Below are 17,939 nucleotides of genomic sequence, written 5' to 3' on the forward strand. Positions count from 1 at the left end.
ATGCTTGCATCTCTTTAGCCTTGGCTCCTAGAAAACTCAAATCCATCCCAAGGTTGGCAAACCAAGCTCGATAAATAGATCGCTTAGCGATCGTATCAACCCTAGCTTTGGCATCAACTTTAGCTTCTTAAACTTTCTTATCAGCTTCAACCTGGGCCTTGTGGTTTGTCTCTTCAAGTTCCTTGATCTTTTTCTAGGCGACCTCAAGATCTACCTTGAGGATATTTTGTTGCTCCTCAACATCTTTCTTAACTCTTGAGATCTTCGACTGTGAATTGGTCCATTGCTTAGCTAAAACTTTGCAATGTTCCTTGGATTTGCAAAGCTCGACATTAAGAATCTCAATGTGTTGGAGACCTCTTTATTGTGCCATAAAGGATAGAAGAGATGTCTGCGAAAAGTAAAGTTAGAGGAAGACGTACAAGATAGAAGGTGAAATGAGTAAAAAAAAAAGAAAAATAGAAGAGAAACTAAAACTAAGCGACTGCATGAGGTCATAACTCCTTGTCACAAGACTTTGAAAGTTGCCCTTGTTAATTAAATCCCAATCACCTTGCCTAAAAGTCTTGTAATGGTGCCAGTTGTTTGTAGCATGCAGGGAGCATATCTGCGAGCCTTCTGTGCCACCATAAACAGGCAGGGGCAAGAAGGCTCTAGTAGTGCCATCTCGAGTTGAGATCCTGAGAATTTAACTTGATGAACAGACCCTAGGGCTTGTTCACTTGAGCTCGCAATAGCTGGGGGCAGTAGAGTTGCCTAGAGACTTTTCTTGTTCAATGGTGAGTTGTTTCGTGGCACGCTTCTTGTTGGCAGTCTTCTTGATTCTTTTTAAAGGTTCCTGAGTTGATCCCAAGGCAACTCCTATTAAAGTCGCGCGCTTCTTGGATTTCTTGATGGGACATGTAGGACTGCGTAACACGTCTTCGAGATCTAGATCCATGTCTGCGAGACAGATGATAAAATATCAACACTTGAGAAAAATAAACAACAAAAATGTGGAGAGATAATCTCCCACTCAAGAAAATTACCATAGTCATCAGACGAGGATGAAGAACCAAAATAATTACTAAACTCCTTAGAACCAGTTTTCATGAAAAGATCAAAGGGGTTTAGAGGAGACATGTCTTAATCTGGATGGCTTGCCCTATCGAAGTTAGTACCATATTGTTGGGCAATCTTGAAGTAAGAACTATTATAACTTAATTGGACATGGTGCTCAGAATACCAACTGTCAAACCTATGAGCAATTCGATCTACACAATTCCAAATGTAAAAGTTGTACTGAATATCTTTAAATTTAACTAAGGTAGTATGCTCGGCTCTAAGTATAGATGGGGACCTTCCTAAAGTACCAAAGTTTTTACCTCGGGAGGCATCATCTTCAGCTTCTCGAGGGGTTGTGCTCTTCAAATAGTAGGTACGAGCCACATAATCTCTATCTTCTTCATCAGCAGGAACTAGAACTCGTTTCCAGTCTGAATACTTTGGGACCTTGAAGTCTCCAGTAGATTGTTTACTGTCGAGGAGAGCATAAGCTTTCAAGTGTTGGGTTTTATGCCCTAAATAAAACTCTATTTCAATGTAATCCAGATTATTCAATATCAATAAAGTAACAGAAGTATTTTTCATTCATTTGTGTATGTTTTGGTTCACTTAATCAATTGTTTGTCTATTTGATTTATAAATTCATCCAAACCCCTTTCACATACTTGATCATGTTTATTGTGTTGTCAACACAGTGGAAAGTAAACATGACTATGTGAATAAAGTATTCCTAGATTTATCAGAACACTGGGTTTTACTAATATGACAATCTACAACAGAGTTTACTTGCATTTGGAGAAATGCTATGTTCTTTCCCGAACATTGGTTAAAGTAAAGCTCAGGTTGGATGCATGGAGTATGCATTGGAATGGACCGATATTGAACTTTGAAATAGATTTTTGAAACTTACCGTAAATATCTATTCAATTCAATATCATAAGTTGATCCTAGATCACATGATCGAAATCCTGATATGGTTAGGCTCAATTTCAAGAGTGTTATTCGTGTTCTTTGATTTGTTAGTTAAGCCTACTTTTTGGTCAGGGTAATACATACATTTTGGGAACACGGTAGTGCGATTGAGTGGGAGCGCTAACATAAATATGGAATCTATAGCTTCTATCTGGCGAATAGTAAGCAAAGGGTGATTTCCTTCGAGCTTGACCAAATGAGATAAATGATTGAGTACTCATTTCACTTAGTTGAAATATCATTTATACAGGGTTAAGTGTTTTAAGGATAAAATACATTGTAGGGTGTTACGGTAATTTAGTCCCTTTACAGTGTAAATCATCCATATAGAGGATCATTGATCACATTAGGATTATAACAATGGATAACTAATGATGTGTCTATATGGTGGAACATATAGAGCATTCTATATACTGAGAGTGCAATTCTGAGTTCTATGTGTGGATTCAACGAAGAATTAATAAGTCAGTGAATTTAAGTAGTAAATTCTAGATCTGCTTATTGGAAGCTCGGATATATAGACCCATGGTCCCCCCACTAGTTGAGATAATATTACTTGTAAGACTCAATTAATTGATTTTAATTAATCAATTATAATTCTCAAGATAGACTGTGTCTATTTGAGAATTTATCACTTATTAAGGGCAAAACAGTAAATAGAGATTTTGAAGGGCATATTTATTAATTATGAAACTTTAATTAGTTTTATTATTAATAAAATAAATGACAATATATTATTTGATAATTAATTTTAATTATTAATTAATTAGATTTGACATTTATGTGGTTGAACAAAGGAATTGGCAGTTTTTGACAAAACAGGAAACTATCAATGTAGGAAAAGGAAAGTTGGAAAAGTGGCAAGCCTTGTTTCCACAATGCCTAGGCCGGCCACTCAAGCTTCCTTTTCTCATTGATTTTTTTTTCAATTTTAAATGTCAATTAATTCAATCATAGCCCTGGGTGGTCTTCTATAAATAGAAGGCAAAGGCTTCAGTTTTATACAACACATTCACAACATTATTCTGACAGAATTTTCTCTCTGAAAATTCTCTCTGAGCCGCCACCCTCTATCTCTCTATTCCTTCACTGTTTCGAAATCTATAAGTGTTAGAGTAGTGCCCACACACATCAAGTAATACCTCAATCATAGTGAGGAAGGCTGTGTAGAATTCAGAAACAACAAAGAAGGACTATCGGGCTCAGATCTTGATTATACTCTGTGAAAGAAAGGAATCAAGGGTTAGAGATCTGAGTGGGAGGAGACATATATTCCGCTGCACCCAATGTAAGATTTCTGATACTTTTATGTGTTTAATTTTTCATCGTTTTAGAAGTTCATATCTAGGTTGTTAAATCAACATACTTGTGAGTAGATCTAAGTTCCTGGTAAAATAACTTGCAACATCAAGTTGTTCTCGTGCAATAAGAAATCAGCTGCTCGCAACCCAAAAGGAAGGATAAGAAGAATCCTGTGCCTTTTTTCAATTTCAGGAGTTGGATAGGCCTCCTAGTGATCGATGTCAATACAACACATAAACAAAAATAGTAAGATAAAGTCTATATTTATTGGATTAAAACTCAAAACCAAGTTTCTAAGAAAAGACAATACTTACGTATGATTTGGAATTTGATTTTGTTGATAGGAGAGAGACCTAAAGTCCAAAAGAATTCATCCTTGAACTCTTTTTTATTTGGTAGCCATACAATGATCCTATGATCATTGGTATGGGTTCCGAGGTAGTAAAAACAACCTGCTCCTCACTTCCTTGCGGGACAAGCATTCACAGAGTAAAAGTAAATAATTTCTAGTGGGGTTGGGCACTCGCACTTCAGAATATGGTATATAGATTTTAAACTGGCTAATATTCTGTAAGAATTTAGTAACAGTTAGAATGGAGCAATGCCGAGGTAGTTGCAAAATTCCTTGAAATAATCTTTAAGAAGGAGTACTGCTCCAACTCTTATATGTTTGAGGTTCCAAGCGCCTATCTTAGATGGCTCGCTAGTACTACAGCCTTCTTCTCTAGATACACGTTCATAGCAACTGAACTCCCCCTCGGTGACAGATCTAACTCGGAATCCTTGCTCATATCTAATGCTGCATGATTTTAATACTTCCCCAACATAAGATCCTATGGATCTAACTTTATACTAGATCAGTTCAGCCTCGAAGGTGACCGTAGGGTCTTGAGGGGTCTTTAATTTGCGAGCTTTTTGGGCTATAAATTAAAAATCTAAGTCACCTGGTGAAAAAGCAACAGTGACTAGAGGTAAAAATATTGGTCGCTAAGGGAATATCAATTAAATTTACAGGCTCAAGCCAAGAAGCTTCTTGCAAAAAGTGGTATCTACCCTCAATTATCTCTTGTAAGAATCGCCTATAATGGCTAGAGGTTTCATCTGGGCTGGTTCTAACGAGATGATCTCTAATTTTTACATCATTTATTTTAAGAATGGTTTGGGGTATATGTGTTTCAAGTTTGAATTTGATGGCAGAAATTTAAGGACAAAATAATTTTAAGAATTTTGAGATTGTGATTTTGGAACAAATTGAGACATATTTGTAACTAATAAAATCCTAGTTTCTAAAAAAAAAAGAACGCAAGCTCAACCCAAGAAAATCAACGAATCATATAAACTAAAAATTTTCCTAGCCCTAGAGTTATTCTGACAAACAAAATTAAATTTTCCAAACAACAAAATAATGTAGATAGAGAAACATAAACAAGGAAAATAAATTATGAAGAAAGAAAGAAAAATCAATAAGAAAAGAGAGTGTATCACTTACTGTTTTGATGAAAGTGTCTGGGCAGAAGGAAGCTTCGCAATCGAAGTTCTGAAGGTTGTAAAACTGAGTCTTGATGATTTCTAGAACAAGAATTGTAACGACCTAACTTAAGAAATGCCACATACAATGAATAAACATATACTAATCCTACTAAATTGGGATTTACTAAAGCCAAGAGTGAAAATTAAACTTTAAAAAAATATTGAATAAAAATAATAACTTGTAATTATTAAACTTTACAAACATCCAAAAGATCATATTTTATTTTGGGATCTCGTAAAACTTTTTCAAAATATTACAAGTAATTAGTACACGGGCACCTAAGCGACAAAAGTGGAGATTACAAGAATTTTCCCCTGGTAGACCCAACCCTCGTGGTCTAGCTTGGCCTGAACATGTTAAATGCACCAAAAAGCCCTCAACCTCATGGTTGATCAACAACTGACTTACCCCGCCAAGGCCAAGTAAGACAGTATAAAAAATAATATGAATATCAATTAAAATCACTTTAAGTATTGATGCCACTGTATCTATTGTCTATTTGTCATAGACCTATGTGTTACGCTCACATGTCTATTTATAATAAGGCCTTGGATTAGTTTATCTCGGTTTTATTTACCGAGTCTAACCTGATTATGCCTTAACCACATAATTATTTATATCAACATATATAGCACACTATTGCAATCATATTCACTTAAATTCTAGAGTAATAACCCTAGATCACATAACCGCTAAATTTTAGAGTAATAACCCTAATCTCAGTTTCTCACATAGCATATACAAAATAACATACAGGAGCACCATTGCACTAATCTCTATGTGCTAGTTTACTATCTTACCTGCTAATCCGAGTATGTGAAGATTCCAAATTCCCGGATGTTCTTGAGCAAGCGCTGGTCATCCTAGTCACACATTCCTAGGATTATACAAATAGAGTTAATTCCAAATTCATTTTCACACATATACATAATTTGAACTCTAATTATAGATCAACACATAGAGCCCAAAATGAGATTTCAACAAATATCAAGAACGTCCGAAACGGAGTTTGGAATCAAAAGTTATGGCAAAAACTAGGAAAATAGGGCCCTCATCGCGGTGCCTCCAACCTGCTGGAGCTCGCCACGGCGAGCCTTGCTGTGGCCGCAGCGACAGCTCCTGCTCCCCTCACAAAAACCCAATTTTTTCATGCCTTTGATTTTACCCAAACTCAAACCAAAAACCAAGCATAACTCAAAATTAACTCAACACAAAATTAATTCAACTTTAGTAAGAAATTGAGCTTAGCAAAAAGCTCAAAAACAAACCCAAAAACTCATCTTTGGAATGTAATCAAGGAATCAAGAAAGCACATAATCTTCAAGCTTTGAAAGTCAAAATTTCAAAGCACAACCCAAAAATTCAAAGTGTAAAACCCAAAATTTACACATCATAGTTCAATCCAAAGCCTTTCAAAACAACAAAGATGCAGCAAGTATAAACATCATAGCAAAAATATATCAAAATCACCACAATTCATTTAAATTACAATAACATGCAACTATAAACTTAAGAACACCAAGAACACCATAGAAAATCTTTAAATCCAGAAATTAACAATAGGCAAAAGGGATGAAAAAATAACTACATCAAGTTCCTCAAGCTCCAAGCAAGAACATGCACAAAAAAATCACACCAAATCCAAGCATTTTCTTCTAAAATTTAATTTGAAAACACAAAATGGAGAGGGTGAGAGAGAGGCGGTTTGGGGTGTCAAAACCTTGAAAATGACTTTCTATTTTGGCTGAAATGTTATTTTATTGAAAATAGATTATTTAGTTAAATGACTAAATTGCCCCTAAAGTACACATATAGGCATAAACACATTAAAGGGTAAATTTGTCATTTCTACTCACACACATATATCAAATAAATCATATATTCTCATTTAACACATATAAGCCATAATTAAATCTCAAAAATATATTTTGGGCCCCGAATCCGGTTCGGCCCAAAATACCCGATTGTGACTATACCGTGTCAACTTGTCAAAAATCACCTGCAGAAAGACAGAATAAACATATTATATAATAATATAGTCCATAAACACAATATACCATAAATTATAATTTTACCATTCTCAGGTCAAAATTACAAAAATTTCCCTGACACACCAATGGAGTCTTAAAATGTAATAAATCATAATAATTCCACATATTAAATCATATAATAATATAATTTCTCATTTACACTTAATTAACTTAGTTACGGTTGCTAATCCAGTTATTAAACTTTAGGGTATTACAAGAATTGTAATTGGATGATATGCATAGGAAAAATGTAAGAGATAGTCAAGGCATGCAAGATTGGGAAGAAAGTGGTAGAGATTTCGACGAAAAGCTCGAAGGTCTGATAGCTAAAAGTGGCGAAAATGATGTGCAAACTTCAATTTTATACCTAATAAGTGATCATTGTTCGATCAAAGGAAATCTGATCTAATGGGTGAGAACTATGCGAGAATGGAATGGTCAAAACATAAAATGGGTAATGATGTGCCTCGAAGTTTTGAACCGCCAAAAATAAAAGCATGCAATTTTTCAAAACAGGTTAAATATGATTATACCCCTAAGAGCATTTAAAAAGTTGTTTTTAATCAAAAAGTACTTTTTATTGGGCAATTGTTATACCCAAAATTCGGCTGTTCATCAGAGACTAACACGTGTCCTACAAAAGGAATATGTATCTACTTGAAGAATATAATAATTAAATGGCATTATTAAATGCGATTTAAATAACTCGTTCCAATTAATTAAAGTTGATAGAAATGTTCAAACTCGTTGATTACTTAATCATATGCGAGATAAAAATAACAACTACTAAACTAATATAATTGATGAGGCAATATGTCCATCTCGAGATAAACAGAGTATATGATAAAAGCTTACAAGATGAGACATCAAGAAGCTTGTAACTCATCGACCACATACATGAGCAAGGTGAAAATAACTACGCTCAAATCATCTCGCTTTTTATGCGACATAGTAATCATCTCGCATCATCACTACAATATGAGAGTGCTGCGAGAAAAATTATGTCTACACTAAGCATATTTTCCTCTAAATACGGAAAAGAAGGATAACTTATTCTCAGCGAGAAGCAACTTTCTTAGTCAGCATAACTGTTTTTAAGGATAAGGATAAAGAGCATTTGGGTAGCTATAAGATATTATACCATGTGTAAATAAATGAAACATGGAGAATGTCCACGTTTCATCAACAGTTGTAAATGAATCGATCCCAATAAAAATAACTGCCAACCTATACACCTATAAATAGGGATAGAATCAATGGGAAAAGGGACAGTAAAATAGAGAGAGAATTCTATTATTTATTTACTGAGATTTATACTCTGTATTAACATAATAATCCCTAATAATATGGACTCATGGAGTATGTAAATTTCAACTACACAACTACTTAAAATATCTTGTGTTCATTATTATAATTAAATTCTGTAGTAAATTTATTACGTAAAAGGCTAGATATTTGGTTAACGAATATCTGTGTTAACAAATATATATAGATTAAAACTGATATATTAGAGACACAACATATACAATATATGCAAGTTTTTTGGGATGGACATATATGATTGAAAAACTAAGAATTCTTCAAAACCTAGTGGTCGGATTCTCGCTATCTCTCATCTCTCTCACACGTAATAAATCATTCAACATATTAGATCTATAAGCCCTCTATTTTCCTAAATGTCGAGGCTGATTTGAAAGATCTGGTGTGAACTCTTCAACAAGTCTATTACTACTTTAGAATAGATGATCGAATTCGTATACGAAAAGAAACGAGAATCCCTTAATAGGCATCAAGAGGTAAAATTCTTTTTCATGCAGTTAGATTCAATTTATGCTAATTGTGTTGAGATCTTAAGATTTATGGTTCATAATAGATTCAACACAAATTTTTTTAAACCTGATCCTATTTTATGCTTCCACTGAAACTTTGATATGAATCCTATAAACTAACAAAATCAACCTCACAAGAACTATAAATAAACTATAAAATAACTAAAAGAAATTAGATTAACAACCACATGACAACTATATGAAACTATAAATAAAATATCTAAAAAGTATTTATTATTTTTACTGAAGATGTATTTTTATAAATAAAAAAGTTGAAAGTGTAAAAATAATAATTTTTCTATCACTACAAAAAAATCTTATTTTTTAGTCAGCACAAAACTTATGACTGAAATGAAAAAGTTGTAACTAATTATAAATTATTATTCCTATGTAGTGACTAAAAAGTTTGTAGCTAAATGTATTAATCACAAAAATTATAATATATTGTGACTAAATTAAATATGTTTCTAGTCACAATACTTGTAACTAAAACTAAATTAGTGACAACTTATATCTAATATTATATTTTAGTCACAAGTAATTTTTTTATTGTGATTAAAAGTTATATTTAGTCGTAAAAAATTTATATTGTGATTAAAAATTATACTAAAATTAATTTTTTTATAGTTCATGTTGATATATATTTTTGTAATTTTTCTTCAAACAATCATGTAAATTTTTCTAACAAAAATTCTATTATATATGTTGATGGTATAAATGTATAGGGAAATTTGAATATCTATGAATTAATTGGGGGATAATTTTTTCCCAAATTGAATACATATGAAAATTGAAAATATGTGACAATTTTATCTAAAACCCAATACTACCCCTCCCATAACTCAACCCCATCTCTCTCTCTTCCCCATCTCTCTCTTCGTCTATCTCTCTCTCTCTCTCAACCGACCGAACAACAACCCCCAATCCCCCTCACCATCGTCCAAAGCGTCGGCCCCTCACCACCGCCCAAAACGCCGGCCCCTCACCACCGTCCACAACACCGTAAACACGCACCGACGGAGACCCAAAGCACCATCCACGAACCGAACCCACGCACGCGCGCACGCCATCTCGACCGAACCCACGCACGCACGCTGGCCGAACCCCACCGGAGAAGAAGAAGGTCCGATGCCACGCAAAAATTTCAATTTTTGGGGATTTTTAAGGTCGGGTCCGATGGGCCCATCGGACCCCATCGGACGGGCATCGGGCCCATCGGATGGGGCATCGGGCCCCCGACTTCAAAAATTCAAAAAAACCCATCGGACCCCAAAAATTTGGCATCGGGCCCATCGGACCCGACTTCAAAAACCTAGAAAAAATGCCCCATCGGGCGCGCATCGGGCCCCATCGGACCCGACCCCTTAAAAGCCCAGAAAAATTGAAAAAAAAAAAAAAGAATTTTTAAGAGGGGTATTTTTGGGGTTTTGGAAAAGTGGTCATATATTTTCAATGTAGAAAAGTATTAGTTTAAGGAAAAAATATTAGGTATATGTAAGTATAGAAAATCAAATTTCCCAATGTATATATATGGAACACTTCTTAATGGGTATTACCCATGAATGGTTACTAAACAAATTTAACTATAAATATTAATTTTAAAAATATCAAACCATCGAATTTTGATCTAATAACGAATATTGAAATCAGAAATTTGAATTTCTATGCTTAATTTAACTACTTAATTAAAAAAGTATCAAAAAATATCTCTTTTTATACTATATGAAAAATATGTTCATACAAAAGTATTTAACTCAAACTTAACTTTTTTTTTTCTTATTTTTCTTGCTAAAAAACTTTTTTCTTAAAATTTTTTTTACCGATGGAACAACCTCAGCCCATATGATATAAAAATGAGATATTTTTTTAATTAGATAAAAAAATTAAGCATAAAAACCTAAAATTTTCTAATTTTACTCATTCATGGGTAATACCCATTAAGAGTGCACCCAGTAAAATTAGAAAATTTTGAGTTTTTATGCCTGATTTTTCTATCTAATTAAAAAAATCTCTCATTTTTATATCATATGGGCTGAGATTGTTCCATCGGTGGAAAAAAAAAATTTAGCAAGAAAAATAAGAAAAGAAAAAGTTAAGTTTGAGTTAAATATTTTTGTATGAACATATATTTGATATAGTGTAAAAAGAGATATTTTTTGATATATTTTTTTAATTAAGTAGTTAAATTAAGCATAGAAATTCAAATTTGTGATTTCATTATTCGTTATTAGATCAAAATTCGATGGTTTGATATTTTTAAAATTAATATTTATAGTTAAATTTGTTTAGTAACCATTCATGGGTAATACCCATTAAGAGTGCACCCATATATATACATATATGGGTGCACTCTTAATGGGTATTACCCATGAATGGGTAAAATTAGAAAATTTTGAGTTTTTATGCTTGATTTTTCTATCTAATTAAAAAAAATCTCTCATTTTTATATCATATGGGCTGAGATTGTTCTATTGGTAAAAAAAAATTAAAAAAAAAATTTAACAAGAAAAATAAGAAAAAAAAAAGTTAAGTTTGAGTTAAATATTTTTGTATGAACATATTTTTGATATAATGTAAAAAGATATATTTTTTGATATTTTTTTTAATTAAGTAGTTAAATTAAGCATAAAAATTTAAATTTGTGATTTTATTATTTATTATTAGATTAAAATTGGATGTTTTGATATTTTTAATATTAATATTTATAATTAAATTTGCTTAGTAACTATTCATAAATAATAGTGTTTCATATATATATATTGATTTAATTTAGATACAAATTTAGTCCCTTTCAAGAAAAAAAAAAAAAGAAGACAAATTTAGATAGTTTAGTAAAAAGAAAAAAGGAAGTATATAATTGAAAATAAAGACAAAAAAAATTAATACTTAGTAGGTGTTAGTGGCGCATTGCAACACATAAATTTTGGTCTGATGAAGAATCTGCTAGATTACTGCTTCCCAGTCCCCACGCATGCACGTGTTTTGACTTTTTTCTCTCTATAAATATATATCTATATATATATATATTTTTATATATATATAATTAAGTTACATATATGTAAAGATGATATTAATTAATGGGAGATTATATTCACACCCCTAAAAATTATAAATACACCCCATTATTAAATTTACCCCATTAAAAATTATTTTTTATAACTACACCCCATTTTATTTACCAAAAGGGTATTATTTAGTAAACCCCAATATTTTTTTTTTCAAATTATTAAAATAAGAAAATCCCTCAAAAAAAGGGAAGATTCGGTTCTCTTAGTTAACCAAATAATTATTAAAAGTCATCCCATTCAAAAAAAAAAAATCATTAAAAGTTATTGCTATTGTGGTGAACCTGACTGTAGAAAGAAAGCAATTTATTTGGTCTACCATTATTAGTATTTCTAAACATAGACTTAGTATTTGGGTCACACTCTACAGTTTTGACAATCCCAGGACAGTTGTGGACTTGATTTCTTGGAGGTAGGAGCTAAAATGAGAAGATCAAATTCACCCAATTTGCAAGTACTCTCTATTGGATGGCAAAGGAACAAGTCTATGAAAGTGTAGTGTGGAATTGTGCCTTTACCATATATTAGTTATATTTATGTTTTTCCTTGTTCTAAGAATAGAATTTAAGCATGAGGATGAGATAGATATTTAGAGAGTATGTATCCCAATTGAATTCATCGTTCTTGTCTCCTCTAAACGTTCTTTTTTTTTTTTTTTTTTTCTAAGAAGAGAACTAGTTTCTATCTATTTTCCCCACTTGTTTTCATCTTCATTGTTGCCCAACCTTTCCATAATTACAGACATAAAAAAAAAAACAGGTAAAGAAGATGGAAGAAAATGTGAGCTGTGAAGAATAACTTTACTATTTTTTTCCATTAAAAAAATAGAAATAATGGCAATATACACCGCCGGTTGCCCAATTTTAGAATTCTTTTACCCTTAGTTTACTGTGGTGAAATCATAATGGTTTGATTCTAAAAAGTAACATTTTTGTAACATCCTGTCGCTCACATCAATTTGTGGTGTTCAAAACCTCAAACAGAAGTGAGGTACTACATAATTAGCCAACTAATAATATTGAAACATAATATTTTTATTCTTCTAATGTGATACAAAGAATAATATCTTAGAAGATTTTTGCAAATAAAATCTTCAAAGCATTTTTCATCTTTGTTGTTAAATAGTACTTGGTTCTCCAAATCCCTAAAAAAAATTAACTGTCCAGCTCTCTCTAGTTAATTGATAATGAAAATGAAAAGATATTTCATGAAGTATCTAAATTAATAATCTCTTGTGTTGCTACTTCTTTCCCAACTAAGTCACGAAATGCTCTCATTCGTGTTGTATAAGGAGTTTGCCATCTTCCTGCACATGAATAGTGGTACCTAACCCAATTAGTAGCAACATGTAGTATTGGAGAATTGTTCTGCATGAATACCTGCACAAAACACATAATAAAATAAGGGGAATAATATACTACTTCATAAGATTAAATGATAAATTAGTATTTAAAAATTATAAATGAAATCTCTACCTCAATGAAGTGATTATTATTGACGAAACCAATTGTAATGATTTTGTGTAAAATAGCTGACAAAGGATTAGATCTAAGTGGGAAAAATAGCAGACATTGTTGTATTGATAAGTGCACTAAGACAACATTATAACGAGAAGCTATAATGTGTCCCATATCAGGCATGGTCATCCAATATTTGAAGCTTGGGTAGCTCTTAAAATATGATAAAATATGAAGTAGTTCATCCACTCTATCAGGACAACCATAAAGTAAATTATAGTCATTTCTATGAGAAACTAATTCACTCTTTAAGTCTTTTCTAACATGCATCGAACTTTCCTCACCCATGCCCATCAAGTCTGCAATAGCTCGAAAACCACAATTTCCATCACTTTCTACATCTTTAACAAAATGGATGTATGGTTTCAACTCACATGGTAATGACTTTAGATATGATTGTGAGTGTTCTGAGGTGTTCTGACGTACATCTTTATTCTTCGTATTCAAATTAGAAAAAAATAAAAGAGTTATCGTATTTAGCAGAAACATATTCAAAAGCAGATGGATCTCGACGAGTAGAATGATCAAACTTTGAAGGTGATCGACCACGTGTATTCATTTTCACCTCTGGTTCGACAAGAAAGGTTGTTGATGGTTCAACTAACTCCCTTAACTTTCTTTGTAAGTGTAATTTAGTAGGAATATCGACCTTTTGAAACCATCTAAGAAATAATTCAATCTTTGCATCACAACTTATTTCATTGGCTTCATTTTTGGTAGATTTTACCAAGTCAAGCTTCCTCCAATAAGAGTTTATACATGCTAAGGGTATAGCTCGTCCTTCTAGGGCACATGACAATCCATGTGTGCGACGAATAACACACCCACAAGCATGAATATCAAATCCAACCTAATCACATCGCTTTGACTCTTGAAATACCTTATTATGGCACATCTTGAAATAAATCCTCTCAATTCTTTGAATAATGTAGGCTTAAAATTATGTTGAACAATACAAACTTTTCTCAAACGACGCTTTTATCTCTGTGTGTTGTAGCTCTAGTAAATTATGTATTGTACCATGAAGTCTCAAAATTTCCTGTGATGAGCGTAAGTATCTCTTTAGCTTTGCATGTGCACTTTCTACCCTGTATAAATAAAACAAGATAAAAATAAATTAAATACATTTTAAATAAATATTTATATACAAATGCACTCAAAATATAATAATAAAGGAAGATATAATGTATACCTATTTGTAGTAGTAGTGCCAAAATGCATTACTAAATTTGTCCATGCAGAAACAAATTTTTCTTTATATTTATTCAACCACACATCTTTGACATAATCAATTGCTTGTGAATATCTACCATAATTTTCTTCAAGTGCTTTGAGTCTCTTATTATACTCACTTTCTGATGATGATAAAGTGAGTATGTTCCTTTCAGAAAGAAAATTATCCCACTTTTCTTTTGACTCAAATTTTTTTCGACATTTAGTCAACACATTATTAGATATATGATATCGGTACAAAAGATGTTTTGGAGCAGGGAAGACCTTTTCAATAGCATTGATTAACGCTAATTCTCTATCTATGACAACTACTTTAGGAAGAAAGTCAATGTCCATCATAGTTTTTAGTCTATCCAATGCCCATGTGTAGTTATCCTCTTCATCTAAATCAAGAAAAATAGACGCAATAGAGAATGTGTATTCAGTCGATGTCACTCCAACAATCTCTAACAAAGGAAGACGATACATGTTAGTCTTGTAAGTGCAATCCATAACTAATACATGAGGAAAAATATGAAGTAAATCAACTCCGAATGGATGTGCCCAAAATATATCTCTAACTGTATTAGTATCTTTTTCATATCTATGCCACTCGATATAGTTATGCTCACTTAGCTTTCTCATCAATTGTTGCATTTGGGATTTGCCTGCCTTTTCTCGAATTCTGTGTTTTTGTCTTGCATTGTATATTGTCCTTATCGTTGAGACATTACATTTATTTTTTTCTTTGATCACGGCTAGAATTTCTCTTGGCATGATATTACACTTTGACATATCAACTAATATCTTTGTCTCTTCCAGAGTCAACCTCCCGGCGAAAGAATGTCCTTCGAGATGTTTTGTAATTGAATGGTTATGAAATCCACACACGACTGTGAGTGTCCAATCATCAGCTGTTGCTAATTTTTGTGCACTCAATAAAAATGGACAACCACATTTTTTTGTCGATGTTCTCCTATTAATTTTTTTCTTTTTTCCTTCAATTGTCTTCATGTGTTGTCGATAGCTGCCACTCCTTTCACAAGCAAATTTAATTCTTGCTTTTCGACTTTCACCTGAATCAGATCTCTTAATTACTATAATAATTCCATGTTGCTTTCCTTTATCTTTGGTCCATTCAATAAGAGATTTTCTCGAATGAAAAATCTACATAAAAGTAATAAATGGAAACAATTAAAACATAAGCATATCTTAAAACTTGTGAGCAAAATATAAAAAATAAATATTTTATAGTACCAAATTTGTTGAAAAAATGTCACTAGAATCAAATTCTGAAGAAGTATTATTGCTTACTTCAACTTCTTCTTCCTGCAAAATATAATTCCAATTCCATAAATATTAATATCTTATTTATTTTCATTCAAACAAATAGTGATATTAAATTTAATGATTTCAATGTTAATATTTACTTCAGCACAAAAATAATCTGTATAATTAGACTTGATGAACTATGTGAAAGTAAGCGAAATGACAGTTGTGCCCATCAAAGCTCAACGTTTAGTATGCTATTTCTCAAATTTGAGAGTAAATTTGCAACACACAGACTTTTTTTTATAACTTTGCCACTATTGAAAGGTATATATTGTTTGATGTCTAAAGAAGCCTATTTAACAACTGTATCCTATGCATACATGAGCTAACGTATTTTTCAAACATTTCATCAAAAATATATATAAATATATATATATAGTAAGATCTCACTGGCACAAGAAATGAATAAATAAATTATTCCATGGCATATCCAATATACACACTTTATTAAACACTAAATTTATTTCATTGAATAGTTAAATTCCATTAAGGAGGGACTAATAAACTAAAGAAGTTGATTTACAAAGAGAATGGTGTATTTTATATTTACTGTGTTTTCCCAAATAACAAATAACAAATAACTAATGAGTATCTTTTTCAAAAAAAAAAAAAAGAGAGATGACAAATGAGTCTAAGGGGTTCGAACTAACCAGTTTCATGAGTTAGGCACATTTTCAATTACTTTTTAATTCAATTCCTCAATTACAAGAAATAACAACAACTAATAAATACTTTTTGAAAGATATATATATAATAATAATAATAATCTTACTTTTGTATTAGAAGATTGCTCCATTGATAAAATTTCCAAACTCTCTTCCATTGATGAATGATTTTAGTTTTAGGGTTTAAACTTTTCTATTTTGAATTATTTTTTTTAAAAGATTTTAACATTCAGTTATTCTTTTAGTGGTGGGGTGCACTTATTAAAAAATAAAAATAATTTTTATTAAAAATATCTATTTTGGTAATTTTACATAAGGTTAAATATGTAATTATATTTTAGGGGTGTAATTATAATTTTATGGGGTGTAAATATAACTACCCTTAATTAATTTCTGTTTACTGTTTTGTTTTAAAACAACCACATATATAAACATGATATTTTTAAAAAAATCAAAAATCTTTTCTATACATATAAATGATATGATTTTGTCCGGTTATTGTACTTTTACGGATTGTAATCTGTAACGTACGGCAATCGTATTAGATGGGGGAGTTATTTGATCTGACGGCTGAAATTAATTTAGGGGTAATTAGGGTTAAAAATAGGGTAAATACCATTTTGGACCCTCTGTTTCACAAAAGTCACCAATTGGACCCTGTGTTTTGTTAAATGACAAAATGGACCCTGTATTTTCTAAAATAGTACAAATAGGACCCTGAATTGATTTTTTTTGTCAAAATAAAGTTTAATTATAATCCGATCTAAAAGTGCTATGACAAAACTGTTTACATTTTTTGTATCTGTTCGTATTAAGCATTGTCTTCAAGTTGGTTGTATTAAAAAAAAAAAGTTGTCAAAAATTAAGCTCAGGGTCCTATTTTTACTATTTTAGAAAATACAGGGTCCATTTTGTCATTTAACAAAACACAGGGTCCAATCTGTAACTTTTGCAAAACACAGGGTCCAAAATAGTATTTACCCTTAAAAATATCCTGACACTTATTTAATGTACCTTGAGATTCATCTAATATACCACGGAATATATTCTGAGAAAGTACATCACGGGACAAAATCATATCCCTATAAATGTATGATGTATACATATTTTTGTTGGGTAATCTAAATATGAATAATTTTATCTTTTTGTGATTTGTTTTTATCTTTTTTATTAAGCTTGATTTCTTTTTTCTTGAGTCCAATTTTTTAGGAAGTTATATTTTTTATTTATGAATCAAGAAAAATTATATTGTCTCAACTTGTATTTACATCCTAATAGCACTCTTTGAGTTTGGAAAACTATTTCAAAACAACCACTTTCTATCATTCGGATAGGAAGCTATATTATAGTTTTAAAATAGTAATTTATATAAGGGTGACTATTCAATGGTTACATTTTTATTGTAACCATATGGTTACATTTTTCTTTGACCTGTAATAG

At 31.6% G+C, this 17,939-nt stretch overlaps 1 protein-coding gene across 1 annotated transcript; it reads right to left on the reverse strand.

Moving 5' to 3' along the window:
- Positions 1-1,125: 1,125 nt before the first annotated feature.
- Positions 1,126-16,657, reverse strand: LOC115720044 (protein FAR1-RELATED SEQUENCE 11-like). The gene is made up of 9 exons (XM_061103253.1): positions 16,607-16,657; positions 15,760-15,831; positions 14,483-15,669; positions 14,251-14,378; positions 13,778-13,857; positions 13,249-13,725; positions 13,100-13,152; positions 1,365-1,516; positions 1,126-1,253 (listed from the first exon to the last, which is right to left on the reverse strand). The coding sequence occupies exons 1-9, from the start codon at positions 16,655-16,657 to the stop codon at positions 1,126-1,128; spliced, it is 2,328 nt and encodes a 775-aa protein (XP_060959236.1).
- Between the last annotated feature and the right edge of the window lie 1,282 nt (positions 16,658-17,939).

Source organism: Cannabis sativa, chromosome 8 (genome assembly GCF_029168945.1).
Source record: "Cannabis sativa cultivar Pink pepper isolate KNU-18-1 chromosome 8, ASM2916894v1, whole genome shotgun sequence".
NCBI lineage: Eukaryota > Viridiplantae > Streptophyta > Magnoliopsida > Rosales > Cannabaceae > Cannabis > Cannabis sativa.

Excerpts from the sequence above, each read along its gene's own strand:
- LOC115720044 (XM_061103253.1), bottom strand. The coding sequence starts at position 16,657 with ATGGAAGAGAGTTTGGAAATTTTATCAATGGAGCAATCTTCTAATACA. Across the intron at positions 15,832-16,606 it reads AGCAATCTTCTAATACAAAA|GAAGAAGAAGTTGAAGTAAG; the intron begins GTAAGATTATTA and ends TATATTTTGCAG. Across the intron at positions 13,726-13,777 it reads ATCCATCTGCTTTTGAATAT|AATAAAGATGTACGTCAGAA; the intron begins GTTTCTGCTAAA and ends TTGAATACGAAG.